This window comes from the organism of the source record quoted next, unplaced genomic scaffold (genome assembly GCF_019419815.1).
Source record: "Pyrus x bretschneideri cultivar Hongxiangsu unplaced genomic scaffold, Pyrus_bretschneideri_v1 Contig14, whole genome shotgun sequence".
Classification (NCBI taxonomy): Eukaryota; Viridiplantae; Streptophyta; class Magnoliopsida; order Rosales; family Rosaceae; genus Pyrus; species Pyrus x bretschneideri.
The window spans coordinates 2,730,071-2,746,366 of NW_025999435.1; the positions used below are offsets into that span (position 1 = coordinate 2,730,071).

The 16,296-nt window shown below is 37.4% G+C and overlaps 1 protein-coding gene across 1 annotated transcript; it reads right to left on the reverse strand.

The window, feature by feature from the left end:
• Positions 1 to 1,267: 1,267 nt before the first annotated feature.
• Positions 1,268 to 8,044, reverse strand: LOC125475211 (pentatricopeptide repeat-containing protein At1g06710, mitochondrial-like). The gene is given in 5 exon segments (XM_048579758.1): positions 1,268 to 1,840; positions 2,323 to 2,488; positions 2,713 to 3,782; positions 4,928 to 7,209; positions 7,212 to 8,044. Coding segments are annotated over 3 exon segments (3,039 nt in total). The 5' UTR covers positions 7,924 to 8,044; the 3' UTR covers positions 1,268 to 1,840; positions 2,323 to 2,488; positions 2,713 to 3,737.
• Positions 8,045 to 16,296: the final 8,252 nt, after the last annotated feature.

Sequence of the window (16,296 nt, forward strand, 5' to 3'; positions counted from 1 at the left end):
TTCAAATAACGGGTTCATGATTTTGACCAAAACTTCATTAGACTATTTCGTTGAGTGGTAGGAACATGTGGATTCTTGCCAACATCTACAGAAGGCTTATGCCAACATAGGTCAACAATTACTATGATATGTAGCGACTTATCAAGAGTGACTACAGGAAACTATAACGTAATGTTGAAGACTGCCAAACTTGTCAACAGAGACATTTCACTGAGCGCTTGATGCACAAAATAAAGTCGCACAAAAGAAGATAAAAAAAGAAGACAGGGATGATAAAAAAAAAATATAAGAAGTAAAAGGAAAATGTTGTAATTTAGTTTGCCTAGTTGTTTGAAGTTGTTGGAGTCATGGACAACAAATGATCCCATGTCACCCTTGTTTGTTTGCAGAATTTAAATTGAATAAATAAAAAAGAAATTAACAGACAACAAATTAGCACACATGAGTTGAAGGAGAAAATAGGCCTACGAAAATTATTTTCCAGACAACAAATGAAATTTGAAGGTAGATGTATCCAATTCTATTGATTTCAAATTTTAGGGACCAAAGGGATGAGTTATACAAATCTCATAGACCATTTTGGTTAAAAAGCCAAAAAAGAAAATAACAGAGAGGACTTCGACACAATTTCGTAGCCGTCTATGTATCTATTGATTTCAAATTTCAAGGACCAAAGTGATGAGTTATGCAAATCTTATGGACCATTTTGACTAAAAAACCAAAAACAAAAACAGAGAGGACGTCGACACGTGTGTCTACAAATCACGGGAGGAGGATTCTCTCCCCTCTTTTGGATTGGCATACAATGGGATGCTGTTTTGGATGGGTACTAGAAAGGAAGGGACCTTTCTTATTGGATTTGATTTGATCTGTTCAACATCAAGTACAAGAACAAGAAGAGGACTAAATCGACTGGTGTCGGTATTATTGATAAACAATGTTTGACTGCATCAGATGAAAATCCTGGAGTTAGGCTTCTGTATGAGTCCCAAGGATGTCTGCAACTGTGCAACTACGACAAATGTTCGCTTGTTCTGTCAGTTTGGGGTTTGATATTAGATAAAGAGTGTTTGATTTTGAAGCCCAGGGTTCTTATGGACCCATATACACTTTTGGGGTACTCATATGCCCCGGCGCTGCCTGCATGTTAATCTGCTTGCTTTGGATCCAAATAACAACGATATCTTGTATTTATGTGTAAAAGAAAACTTGGTCACGTGCAACATTCGTACAACATCGTCCGAAAGAAGAGATCTTGCATGGACTTATAAATTAATCTCTTTTTTTTATTTTTTGTTGAAAAGTAACGTTTTATTAAGTAGGAAAAGAGGTTACAGGCCAATCCAAAGGACAACATAATAACCGAAAATACACTGGGGGAAATCATAAACACAAAACCCAGCCCAATGAGCAAACAAACGAAAACTAAAACCCTAATCCCTATCCTCCAAACGCAGAGAGCAGCTCCACCTGCCACTGCCGCCACGAACGTCCTGCCAGCAGCCACCAAGGCAGCAACACAAGAGAAAACGACCAAGTGGTCAATTCGACCAAGATATCGTAGCACAAAAATTACCAACCCGCAACCAGAAGAGCACCACAACCAAATGTTGTCAAAAGGGTATTTCAACATTTTCCATGTTTTCCCAAAACAGTGCAATGGTGGACCGACTATGGTGAGGAGTTTGTCTGTTCACATTCTCTAAAATGGGTATGCTGCTGCTAGTGTGACTAGAACCCATGTCCTACCTTTTCCCTTGCAATCACCTCGTACATGAAAACCGAAATTCAAGGTGACTTGAAATGTTGTTGAGTAGTTTCCTCGTGTTGGTTAGATGCACTGCAATCAAAATGAGCACACGCAGAGAACGATTAAATCAATGCAGATGACATAAGCAATTATGGTCGTTAAAATTCATTCGATTCAAAACTAGCTCCCCCAAAAGTAAAACAACTGCAGGAGTCGAAAGAATCTAAAAATCTTGCCCAAAAGTGCAACAGAACAAAATAACTGCGGGCGTTGAAGGAATCTAGTAAGTGCATTAAAACGAAGACATTGCTTAACCATGGATTTACATGCATTGCCTAGTCATTTGACTATCATCGTGATAATTTCTATGTTTAAAAACATTGTCCTTGCATATGGAGTTGTTCAATGACAATTGGACGACTAATTTCATATTTGTTGATTTCTTAGCATGAACGATCTTGAAAAGGAATTCAATACATTGATGGCTCGGATCATTAGAGCACATAGTAAGTGATTCTTCTCTAAAATGAGGACATCAGACATCCTTATAAGACACCAATCGTATCTCATACCTGACTTACTTCATAAATTCAAGCACAGTATTTTGTTAGTTGATCAACGACTATCCTCAAGGTTCACAAGTAGGAAGCTTGTGACGGCAAATCCCAGACATACTTTTCTGGCATCGTTTGTCATTATGAGGAAGTTTGACTGGAGCTTCTCGCATCTGTGTAATGCCTGCAATTTGACATTAGACACCTTATGAGATCTTGCGGAGAATTTCCAAACGCAGCTCTGATCACATAATCCTTATTACACTCAATTAGTAAGTCATAAGTAATTGCTGTAAGAGTAACTAGGCAAAATAAGTTCAAGCTCATACAGAAATTTCATCCTGTAAACTGTTTTTCGAACAATATTGTTTTGTTTTCATGCATAGGATATTTTAATAACATTACTACCTAGACATGATTGATTGGAAATCAAATACAACTTCCCCTGAACTCAACTCCACGTCACCAACCTGCTCACTCAACGAGCAACAACAGCAGTAAGTAATAGAGCTACACAATATCATTCTCGCCACAATGAAGTAGCAAATAACATATTGAATTATCTGTACCTAGTACATAAGTATTTGAACAACGATACATTTAAACAGGTGTAGAGATATGAATAATAAAAACCTGAATTTCTGACCTTCTGATGATTCACCATGAAAATGGCTATGGAGCAGTAAATAAATTCTAGCAGCAGAGACCTGCTGCATATTCTCATTAAGCAGCATCATATGAAAGCCTTGGTGCAGAACATCGAAACTATGTTGTATGGATACAATTTAGGAAATGTGAGATGATACTGCAAAACCACAATTTTCTAAAAACTTGTTATGAAGACTACAAGGAATATTACAACCAAATAAGATTCTAATGAATAGTTTTGTTTTCATATTAGCTTCTTTAACATCTTAAAATGCCCACTAAGCCCTTTTTCAATCATACCCCCCATTTCTTCTATAGAAATTTTACAAATAACCCCTACTACTCTTGCTTGTATCCCTTGTGTATCCATAATACATGCCTCACACATATCCATCCCATACCCAAAAATCAACAAGATACAGATTTGGAATATCTGACATCCATCAAGGCATCATGGGGAAGTATTGGTATTGGATCCTGCATTCTCAAGATTTTTGGGGTAACCATGCTATGAAATTATATAAGATGACATACCTCCTTTGAATAGGTAGGAGATAAAAGTTCTAGTTTTCTTGAATTTCTAGCCGCTTCACAAAGTGAAGTAAAAATGTGGTCACTTCATTAAGCAAGCAACAATCATTCACATCCTATGTTGCATATGCTTGCACACTGGACTCTGATAGAAATGCGGTCCACTCCACAACAGCACCGTCAACCAGGTCACCAGGTCCAGTGAGTCATCAGATGGTGCATGAGTAACAAACAATGATGGTCTAAAAAACACATTAATTTCTGTCAGATGCCTCTTCTTGCATATGCCAATGGATATCCTGCGCAAATAATTGAGATATATAAGAAGAATAAAAAACAAAAACAAATAATTTACAGTGACAAGCAGAGGCAATTAGATATCAGCAGCACCAACTGTTTCAGATTACAGCTTCCCATACTTTGAAGTTTGCACCAAACAAGCATAGATTACCTCTTGATAATAGTTTTAAAAATTGATAAAACAAATAAATAAAGCATATTATCTAAGTCATTAAATAGAAATTTTGGGAGAAAAAATTGTTGATTTCATCAACAATTCTGTTTTTTTTTTTTCTAAAGAAAAAAAAAAGCCCAGTTGTAAGAACTAGAAAGCAGAAGCACTGGCTGCTGCTGTGGTATCAAAAATCTGTGTGATCATTATGATTCAAAGATCTTTTCAAAATGAATCTAAAATCCTGGACTAACCTCTAAATGCTACAGAAAGGGTCTTCACAAACCTTAAAAAAAGCACAAAAGATAACTTATAGGTAGATACTGTAAATTGACAGCTTGCAGCAGCTCAATCACATACTGCAGCAAAGTACTGCAGCAAAGTAAGATAGCTCATCCACAACAAATCAAAAGGCGCTTATGCGAAATGCTGCCGAGACAGTAAGGCAAAGTTGAGAGATAAGAACAAAACTGCTGACTGAAAGATTGTTCAAGTAACCACTGATCTTATACAGCATAAAGAAAATTCACTTCACAAGAAATAGAGGGCATCATGATGAGGAACTACCAGACAGTGGGTTGACTCCTGAACAGACAAGTCGGCCAAACCATTCAATATAAGATACACAAACAAACAATTCGTTCAAGTAGTTGAATATGAGTTCCAATATTATCACATTTTCTTAATTCATTCCTTTGAATAGTCAATAATGGCTTAAAGGTCCACGCACAGATGCAAAATGCATGGCCAGTCATGACATTTACATGCTTAGGGAAGTAAAGCTAAAGGGCTAAGAAATAAAAGCCATAGAAAATATTTTTTTTTTTTTTTCATTTTCTAGGGCATTAAATGTATCATATTCCCACCTAAAAGATAGAAGCAAACAAAAGAAAAGAAATGATTAAAAATATACATAAAGAGAAAAAAGACTTCATGCAAAAGAAATAGTTGAAAGCTACAGTATGGAAGAAAAGACGAAATAGAGAGACGAACCATGTAGCATATGCTATCTGATAGTTGAAGAGCTTCATCCCACTTGTTAGCTTTAATAAGCCCTTTAATAAGATGAAAGAATGTATCCAGCTCTGGAAAACCACCATGCCTCATCATGTCTGCAAACATCTCCAGTGCCTTACCGACCTTATTTGCATGTGAAAGACTTTCAATCAATGAAGTGTACATATTCTTGTTCACAGATGTAAACGGTGAAGATGACGAAATCTCTTCAAGCAGCTCAAGAGCCACTTCCAACCTTCCAGCCTTTACAAAATTATCAATCAGAACTTTGTATATGTGAGTAATTGGCACTGTGTCACATTCACTAATCTCATTTAAAAGCCCAAGAGAGGTCATGAACTCTCTATTGTAACCTTCAATAACTTTACGGTAGCCTGCCATATGCTTTGGCCAATGTGTTTGTTTCATTTCATCCAAAAGCTTATGAGCTTCATCCAGTAGTCCAGTTGAACAGCAATGATTTATCAAAACCCCGTAGGTGATAAAATTTGGAGCACAACCCTTAGAGCTCATTTGTTTAAAAAGCTCAAAACACTTTTCGATATTACCTGCTTTCCCAAAGCCATCTATCATTGCAGTATAAGTCACGACATTTGGATAACACCCTTTTTCTTCCATCATCAGCATAAGCTTATAGGCTTCGTCTGTTTTTCCAACTTTACACAGGGCATCAATCATCTCTGTGTAGATAACAACATTTGGTGCACAAGAGTTTTCTAACATTTTGGACAAGACTTTTAAAGCAAGATCCAGTCTTTTATCCTTAAACAACCTATCAATCAAAGAACTGTACGTATACACATTTGGACTGTACCCTTGCTCTGACATCTTAGCAAACACCTCTTGTGCTTCATCTAGCTTCCCATACTTGCAAAATCCATCTATAAGAGCATCATAAATAATATGGTTAGGTTCACAACCTTCTTCTAACATAGCATGCAATAAATCACGGGCCTCTTTAACCTTGTGTGCTTTGCATAAACCATCCACCAAAGCCCCATAAGTATAGACATTAGGTTCTCTAATACTCTGATCATCACTTCCAAAATACTTATCAACATCAGGGACGTCCACATTACCTCTCATTCTCTCATATATCTGGCAAGCCTTTTCAATTCTACCAGCTTTACAATGACCATCAATTAAAGCAGTATAAGTAATAACATTAGGACTGCAACCTTCAGTCAACATCATCTCAAAGAGTTGATCAGCATCAGACACCTTCTTTGCTTTAAGGTATGCATGTATAAGAGCAGTATATGTCACCACGTTTGGAGCACAACCATTTCGTATCATTTCATTAAACCAGCTCCGAGATTGTTCAATAAGGCCAGCTTTACAAAAACTATCAATTAAAATAGTATAGGTATAGACATCAGGAACAATACTGTTCCTTTTCATTTCTTTAAACAACAAAAATGCTTGTTCTACCTTGGAGGCATTACACAAAAAGCCAATAACATTAGCATACGTACTAGTGTCAGGAACAAAACCCCTGCTCATCATTTCGCTGATAACCTTATAGGCTTTCTCAAATTTTCCGGCACCGCAAAGACACCATGCAAAATTGCTCACATTGACCTTACTTAGAACAACCCCTGCATCAAGCATCTCACCATAAGCTTTTTCAGCCAACTCTAACATATCTGGGCTTGGTAATTCCCTGTTTCCACATATACCACCAATCAAGATATTGTAAACCACGTAGCCTGGCTGGCAGTCACATCTTACCATTTTCTTAAGCAACTTATAAGCATAAGAGTAATCTCCGGACCTACAATAAGCATGTACAAGAGAACTAAATATCTGAGGGCTTGGATAACAACCTTCTGTGATCATCATACTAAGAATTCTCTTGCACCTACCGAGCTGTCTTTTCTTCAAACACCCACAGAGCAAAGTCCTATAGGTCACAACATTAGGAATGCAAGAATCACATCGCATTCTGTTCAAAAAATCCATAGCTTCCTCAAAAAGTGAAGCTTCACACAACCCAGATATCATCTTCGTGTAAAGAATAGTATTGGGCACAAACTCTTCCTTCTCAACCAATGCAAGAGCTTCCTTCCACCTCCCAGCTTTGCAAAGGGCGTGAACAAATGAACCAAATGTATACTCATCCATCTTAAACCCTGAATCCAACATCTCCACATGGACCAAGTGTGCTGTGTCCAACTTATCTGCTTCTAGAAACACTTGAACTAAAGCATTGTAAGTTGCTTGAGTTGGCTTGTATCCAAAATCCTTGAGCCTCCCAGCTCTTCCAAAGCTACATTCCACAACCCATTTCGGCAATACTTCCGAATCAAAACATTAAGCAACTTCCTCAGCACCTCTCTATCATCACCCTTAATTTCTTGCAGAAATTGTTCCGCCACCCTCTTATTACCACACTCCAATAACTCTAACAACGCGTTGTACACGGGAGCAGTGTGACTATACCCAATTTGTCTACCTGCCCATATGAAAAATTTCACACCCAATTCAGGGTTTTGTATAAGCTTCAACACCTCCACCACCAGAGTTTCATTCAGATTATCCCTAAACTGCCTAAGAAACTTCTGGGTTTTGTCATCAAACTCATCATTATTATTCCTGATAGCATTCGAAATCAAAATGGCATTGTCAGAAAACTTAGCTGATTCAAATTTTGGCATCGAAGACCCACCACCAGCACTGGTATCCAACACCGAATCGCGCAGAGAGGCGAATTCCTCAGCCGAAATAGACTCAACTCCAGAACTCTCCAGCTTGAACAAGTCGTTGGGATCGACCAGACCATCGAGATTGTCCTCCGAAGAAGTGCAAAGTAATCTGGGGAAGCAAGGTTTTAGACTTTGGTGGGAGGATTTGAATGGAGAAGGGAATGGGTGTGGTGGGTTTGTGGAGAAAAAGGGGTTGGACTTCAGAGGTGACGAAGATATGGTGGAAATTGATTGCCAGACGAGAGTTTTCAACCGCCTTCTGCTCATTTTTGAACTGCGAGAGCTTGGAGCGGGTGTTTGTTTTCAGGGTTTATGATGGGGTTTTCTTTTCTGGCCGGAAAGAAAGACGATATAACTTACAAGGGCCTGTTTGAAACGTTTTTGAATAGCCTAAAAACCGTTTTCCGCAGCAAATCATTTAAGTGCTTTTTTAAGAAGAACTTAAATATTTAATGGTTAACAACATTTTGCACCTTAGAGCGTCTCCAATTCTTTAATTGTAACTCTTCAGATGAACCATTTCTAAGAAAAAATTTCAGAAAAATTACCATATTTTTAGTTTAGGTACCAATTGATAGGTCAATCCAAATTATCTTATACAAATCACATAATATCACTAAATTTTTCAATAATTAGTGGCCGGCCAGCCTTCAAACGACTTTTCTGGCAACCCTCGACTTTTTTGGTGATTGGCTGGACAACCAGAGGCGGCGTTGAGGGGGAGCGAAATGTGCAATCGCACAGAGCTCCCAAATTTGAAGGGCCCCTCAAAAATTTTTGGTATCTTATATTTATATGTAATAATGTTATATATTAAAAATATACTTTAATTGGCACTTTAAAATCTTATAGTGTACTTTTAATAAGTGTAAATTTTTTTTCTTTCTAAATATAAAAATTTGGAGTACACAATAAGAAAACAGGAGTGCCAATAACACCTTAAAAAACGATTTTCTTTTCAATTTTATTATATAATAATGCTATATATTCAAGTGAAACTTTAAAGTTAGAGTTTTTGAAGCTTTTTTTTTTTTTTATTATTTGGTTGCTTAAGATTGAAATGTTTTTGATTATCTAGTGAAGATATGTTTGTAACTCTTTTTACTTATTTAATGACATTTGTAAACTTACAACTAGTGAGTCCTAAAGGTTGTTTTGATTTAAGTTATTATTTTCTCGTACCAATATATTGTCCTATGTTGTAGGCATAATTTACTGAATAATTATGGAGGCCATATAGAGAGAAAATGTACTGCATAGAGAGAAGAAGAGAGAGATGTATAATTGTGGGGTGTGTGTTATTCCACCCCATTGTGTCTTTAGTTATAGTAGAAGGGAAGGTTAATTCCTTACCCTTTAGGATTACAACATTTAATAGGTAATCTACTCTAATAGGAATATAAGATACATTCTCATATCTACTAGGATTTACACAATCACATTCCTAATCTAATAGGACTGCAACACTCTCCCTTAAGTGTGTAAATACTCAAGTAAATGATGCATCAAGTCTTCAACGATGAAGTAAGTACAGTTTATGAAGTCGTCGGCACAATGAGCAAATGCAAGTCTCAAATCAACGGAAGAACGCATGAAAAAGTAAAACTCACAAAACCTCGTTATAATAAAACCCAAGGTGGGAGAAAATAGACTAAGGAGAAAAGTGAGAAGTTGCATTAAGTCAAAACTATATGTCTTTTAGACGCAAGTAGAAGAGCTCACAAGGGTATGATAAGCCCAGGATAGGTGCCTTGTTAAAACCTAGTTAGGTAGCAAAAAACCCAGTGGGAAAAAATGCTCCTAATCGTAGGGAAAATGAGTACATTAAGATCAAGTGAGTATACTTCTGGATACTCCCCCTGAGTTTGACATAACTTCCAAATGAGAACTACAAGCATTGCATATGATAGTTAGGTATAACAATCCTCGGACAAGTTTCTGGAAGGTTGATTTCAGCAGTGACGTCATGTAGAGGTCGGCAAGGTTGTCTGAGATTGGCTTGCACGACTTCAATCTCCTGATGCTTTGCTGATGTAGATGTGGACGCAATATGTCTTGGTGTTAACTTCGTTGATGTATCATGGCTTGGTCGGGTTGATACATGCAGCATAATCTTTATGGATCGTCGTTGGGACTCAACGATGGATGAAAAATAACAAGTACTTCGAATATGCTTAACAAGAACTTCTAACCATGTCTCACTTATGGTGTAATGAAGTAAGGCAAGTCTTAGAATGATTCGAAGATTTTGCAACTAAGGACATATCGTGGACCTCCAAGATATTGCGATATCCCTAACGGTAAAGACATAACCATTTAGGGATTTTGCATTGTGCGGGTTTGATAAGTAACCTACGTCAGCATAACAACAAGGCAAGCATCATTTCGAGGATTAGGGAGTTGGATCCACTTGAGATGCGTTGGGATTTGCCTTCGTAGTTCCTTTAAGGTACGTCTTTAATACCAATTCAATGGTTGCGTGTAGGCGTAGGTGCTGCATCTTTACCAAGATCAATAGCGAATGAGATGTCCTATCTAATACAATGAGCTAAGTACAACAAAGCGCAAAGTTGAACTCTAGATATGGAATTTCAGATTCCATAGCCTCTTCAAGGGTCTCATTGCATATAATGTATGGACGATCAAATGTATACTTAAAGGTGACACCTTCAGGGTGTAGTTTAACTGGTAGACCAAAATACTGTCAAAACAATGCTTCAACTTCAGGTCAAGGCATAGATGAGTTTTCCCAAGATCCATTATCTCAAATTCCATCTTTAGGTGCAAGGCAGTTTTCTCAAGCTCTCTGATGTCTTAGTGAGAATCGTGTCAACGACATAAATTGTAACTCTAGCAATTTGAAATAAGACTTCATAGTTTAACACACAAGGGCATAATTCATCCCTGACTAATCAAATAATCACTTAGACGGGTATACCACTTCCATCAAATTGTAAGTGAATGCCTCAAATAAGTTAAGAAGGTGTTTCGTGGTTTGGAACTATTTGAACTAGTCCACGTAATTCTTCGGGAACTTACATGTAAATCTCCGTATCTATATCCCTATGGAGGAAACACTAACCACATTTCATAATGTTGCTATTAATCACATGACGTTTGAGATAAACTTTGCGCCGTAAGGTGTGTATCATATCACACTATTTCATTCATCTTATAACGCTTCATTTCCCACTTGTAACACAATAAGGTTACCTTGGGCAGTGTAGGAATGACAGGTCCAATACATACTTTGGTAAGGAATTTGACCTGGATTGTAATTTCGGTTGTCCAATCAGTTCTACGTTGTCACTTAATCAACAGAACACGGTTCGATATCGTCGCTTTTCATTTATGTTGATAGCTACCATATAAGTGAAAACATCATCGATGGTAATCTCATTTCAAATCCATTTAGTTCATCCAAACTAGTATACTGGACTAAGAACTTCAAGTCTCGGGAGTAATCCGAATTAATCTCATGAAGTGGAAATGATTTAAGACAACGATCGAGTTTAGATTCATTGTTGTGTCCTGTCTTCCTCTTCTAGGGAAGTGAATCTTACGAACTGAATGATCTGTCATGCTCCAGGACAAGACAGATTGATTGGCTATTCGTCGGTATACCAGACCGTTCAACAAGGGCGTCCAACCCATCCAACAAGGGCAGCACATCTTCCAAGGATGTTGACTTGACGTCCATTAAGTACGTCTATCCTTGCAACATGTTTGCAGCTGGTATATGATCACATCACTTTAGCTAAATCAGAGGAATGCATATGGAGCAACATTATGAAAGCTAGAATTTATCGCACTTGCTTATCACACGTGTGAGGTATGGGGATCGAGATGAGATATAGTGGGCAACTTCCATGCAACTTCGGGTCATTCAAGAGGAACGTTGACATTCTTATCTCCCCCTAACGGCGGGAAAACTGTCTCATTAAAGTGACGACCCGTAAATGAGAGGTAAAAAGATTGTGTGCAAGGGCTCGAAAAGAACTAATGTGAAGGAGAATCATAATCGACAAAGATTCACATCCTTCTTTGATGACGCATAGTGGTATGTTGCAGTGGCACAACTTGGCACATGGAATGCTCACCCATATGCGTAAATACGAAAATCGTCAGGTTCGTACCCAGTAACTAACTGTAACATCATATTGATTGGGTGGCAATGGGCCCTAAGGCAGACCAACATAACTGTGTACAAGATTGCATAGCCCTAGGCAAAAACCAAAAACTTGGTATGTTTACCAAAATCTAGGTGATCATTTAAATTGCGCTTTATGATCGCTAGGCGAGGCTATTTGGGGTGAGCATGAGAATTCGATGTTCAATTATAAACCAAAATACATGCAATACTTTGTTGAAAACCGTCGATTTAAACTCTCCGGCATTATCCAGTCTCTTGGACTTTAAGGGATAAGTAGGATGTTGAGCCCTTAATCGTTGCCCTATGAGGTTTAGTAGTAATGTGTGTGGACAAACATGTGACCATTTTGTCGTTTCATCAACCAAAACCATAAGTATTTATATGATCCGCATTTTGGTTGGATTAGTTCACATATATCCCTTGAATCCACTGTGAAAAAGGGAGTCGTTTTGTATCTTTGCTAGGGATGATTTAGAAATCAAATTTCCCAAAATGAGCGGGTTTTGGCAAGTGTGCTCGTAGGCACAAGATCTTTACATCGAGTAAGGAGATGCATTGTAGCATCATTGTTCGACCTAAGTGTCCCAAATGGTCGTGCCAAAGCAAGGAAACTACTCGAATCACCCGGCTTCTAGGCGGCCACATGTGGCGTGTTTCGAGTTGGGAGACAACCCATTGGCCCTAAATCAAAGCTGCATGCTCATTTTTTAAGGTGGTGCAAAAATATTCCACTCTATTTTCTTCGGTGGTTTCATTTATGATTATTATCATATCGAATATCCTTAAAAACTCAACGACATGGAGAATTTAAGGTCCCTTAAATGGTGATTCAGTACCATTCATACAATGAGGAGAGTGCCAATACTCTTAATCAAGTTAGATAGATCTGAAGTGGTTGTTAGAGATGTGATTTAGGTATAAAGTTAGTGTGCGTAGTATCGCATTCATCCAAACAACTAATTCTCCCATATTCCTACCTAATCACGTGTTTAGTTGAATTGGTCACATGTATTAAGAAACATGATTCAATTAACTCATAGTCGAGGACAATATCCATAAGATTATCCATAACTAAAACATACACCAAACTTGAATCCAAGAACATGGAAAAATGTTCACAAAGTAAATGGTTTACTAAAGGATTCAGTTAACAAGGCCATCTAAGTCAAAATTATGTTTTTCCAATGATGTTTGGTGGAGCAAAATTAGTCTCACATATGGACTATGAGAATGGTACTCCTCAACAACATTGGTAGAGGCACGAACATGTGCATAGCCAATCGTCTATTCCATCAAGACGGAAGTAGATTTTGCAGGATTAAGGTTCAGGAATATTATCCTTTATTCTTGAAGTTTTAGATCTTAGAAGGATTACACTTCAGGCATGACGCCACACTTAGCAGACCCTGATTCTACTATATGTTTGTGGTAGTAATTAGATCCGAGAATTTGGTAAACTTCCACTTTCTACATTGCTGCTTCAAGGGCGAGTTAGAAACATGGAAGGACGAGAAAAGTATTTTCTAGTCAAAATTCGATTGGATTTATAAACTTTATAATTGTATTCATTCATGGACGTAATCATGGTGTGCTGCAGGCAATGTCTTTCATGATTAAATGGTCTATATAAGCGAGCCAAAGAGCCATGGAATCCTCGATCGGGAGGTATTTCCGTTTGTAATGCTTCGGGCATAAGTCTTCGAATAAAGATCATGGCAAAGGCTTATTTAGCTCTTTCATGCCATTGTTGGCTACAATAGTTTCTCAGCTTCTTGATAGTTGAGTGAAGATTCACGTCTGTCCCCCACATAAAGTGGTTTCTATTAGAAACGTCCAAATCAGGAAAAATCGAACTTGTGACGGTTTGACAATCCATCGAGTTGGAGGGAACAAGATTGTGATTGGTGCTTTGGGAATGAATCATCCATAATCATCAAAGTTAGAACATTCGAGTTCTAAGACATGGTTTACATGAAAAAACGTCGAGTTTTCATGGGTGTATTATTTTATGAAAACTTCGAGGTTTCAAAGGCACTAAATTTGAAACTATAGGTTCAATTTAGTTTATGAACGTTTAGTTCATAAAAGAGAGGTTCTTGCAAGAACACATAATGCAATATGCTGATTTAAATGTAGTGGATTTGAGTTTCTTCGTGAACTCAAGTGTGAAAGCTTTGTTACTATGAAAGTATGCCAACGGTTCAAAGTATAAAAATAAATTATTGAATCGTTAATGTCTAAAAGTGATCTTCAGGTCAATAATTTTGGATTCATTATCAGATTAATGGACTGCATGTCACTTTTAATTAATTCAATAAATCGGACCATATGGGGTCGATTGTAAAAACTAAATAATATTAAAATAATATTATCAGGTCGAAAAATACCATAGCCCATAAAAGGGTTAGGGTGCCGTGAGCAAAGGAAGTGCTCGGAGGTGGGCTGTAGGCCACAGATCCAAGGAATAAGGCCAACCATGAAGGCTGGCGCGTTAGGCTAAGGGGGGTGGCAATGGTTCAAGGCCCAGCAGGTTTGCTGGCCTGTGGGTTTGGCATGGGGAGCCCAGCCTTGTGGGCTGGCTGCAAAAAAAAAAAACTGCAAGCCGAGGCTAATTCAAAGCCCAACAAGCATGACAACATGCTGGCGTGGGCCGAGACAAGGGAGCAGGGCAGGGCTGCAGGCCCGTGCCTGGGAACCAGCCCAGCATGCTTCAAGCATGTGGGTTTGGGCTCGAGTGGACCAGGGATGTTAGGGCCGTGTGATATGTAGGCCTAGCCGAGGCTTGGTTGTTGTTCGATACGGAGCAGCAGGCCCAAAAAGGACTACACAAGTGGTCCAAAGGCATCAAGGTGATGCCACCCCATGGTAGTGTTGTGGTGATGCCAAAAAATACCTAATTTTTTTTTTCGAACCTAGGGTTTAAGAAACCCTAAATATGCTTCTAATTTATTTTGTATACATTGACTCACATATTCCACATAACAATTTAATTGGGCGATGCATGAAACAAATATATATATTGACAAATATATAAACATATACAATATATATATATATATATATATATATATATCGTAAGGAAAATATAAATATAGATGGATTCATGCATCATAGGGAATATTTTCATGCTTCATGGTCATTTCAAATATCTTACTTTATTTTAAGCGTACCTGATTGACAGAAAACAACAAAAACCTTTGAATTTGTAGAAGTTCCTTCTCGGAAAGCCGAAATTGCATCTCCAATGCGCTATATCACGTTCAACACAGAAAAATTAAATTGAATCAATAGCATGTAGATCAATTTAATAAAATAATAAATTAATCATAAAAAAGAATGATTAAAATGTAATACTCCCCTAATTGAAGATCAAACTCTCTTTAGTACAACGTCAAGAGTGTGCTGATAACGTGTTGTAGGCATAATTTATTGAACAATTATGAAGGCCATATAGAGAGAAGGTGCGGCATAGAGAGAAGAAGAGAGATGTGTAATTGTGGGGTATGTGTTATTCCACCTCATTGTGCCTTTATTTATAGTAGTAGGGAAGGTTAATTCCTTACCCTTTAGGATTACAACATTTAATAGGTAATCTACTCCCAATAGGAATATAAGATACATTTCTATATCTACTAGGATTTACGCAATCATATTTTTAATCTAATAGGACTGCAACATCCTACTTTTTTAAAAATAAAAACTATCTTAAAAAGGGGTCCTTTTATAAATTTTTCACAGGCCCCCAAAATCTTAGAGACAGCCATGTGGACAACTATCCAACTTTCAGTGACCAGTCGATCAACTTTTCAGCGACAAAGAAAACATGACTTCAAAATGTCTTCAATGCAATTTGAACTCAAGACCTCAAAATAGACTTGTAAGCGGATCATATTTGGATGAGTTCAAACTTGATCCATATTCATATCCATTTATAATCAAATTAACAAATTCAAATCATCGGGTCTAACTTGTCAATCCATGTTCGATTAGCATCAGATTTGGATCAGATGAGACTAAGACCTAGAAAAGATTAAAATATCTTAGCAACCTCATCCTTTTATTTTATATATATATATATATATATTATAGTTTTATCACAAATGGTCTTTTATGTTTTGCCAACTCATCAGTTTGGTCTCTTATGTTTCAAAATCATAAATTTTTTCTTTATCTGTTGCTCTACTTATCAATGTGGTCCCTACCGTCTAACTCCATTAAAAATTTCATTAGTGTGATGTGTGGGACCCAAAGGGGCCTAGAAAGCCAATCATGATAGTGCCACATGGATTAATATTCGTTTTTAAAATTATTTCAAATTCCAAAACAATAAACCACTCACTCCTTATAAACCCAATACTAAGCCAATCATTAGGCATTTTATTTTTGGCAAACAAAAAAGTTTGGAATTTTTAATTCTAGAGTTTACCACAAATAGTCCCTTATGTTTTGTCAACTCATTAGTTTGGTTCTTTATGTTCTAAACTCAT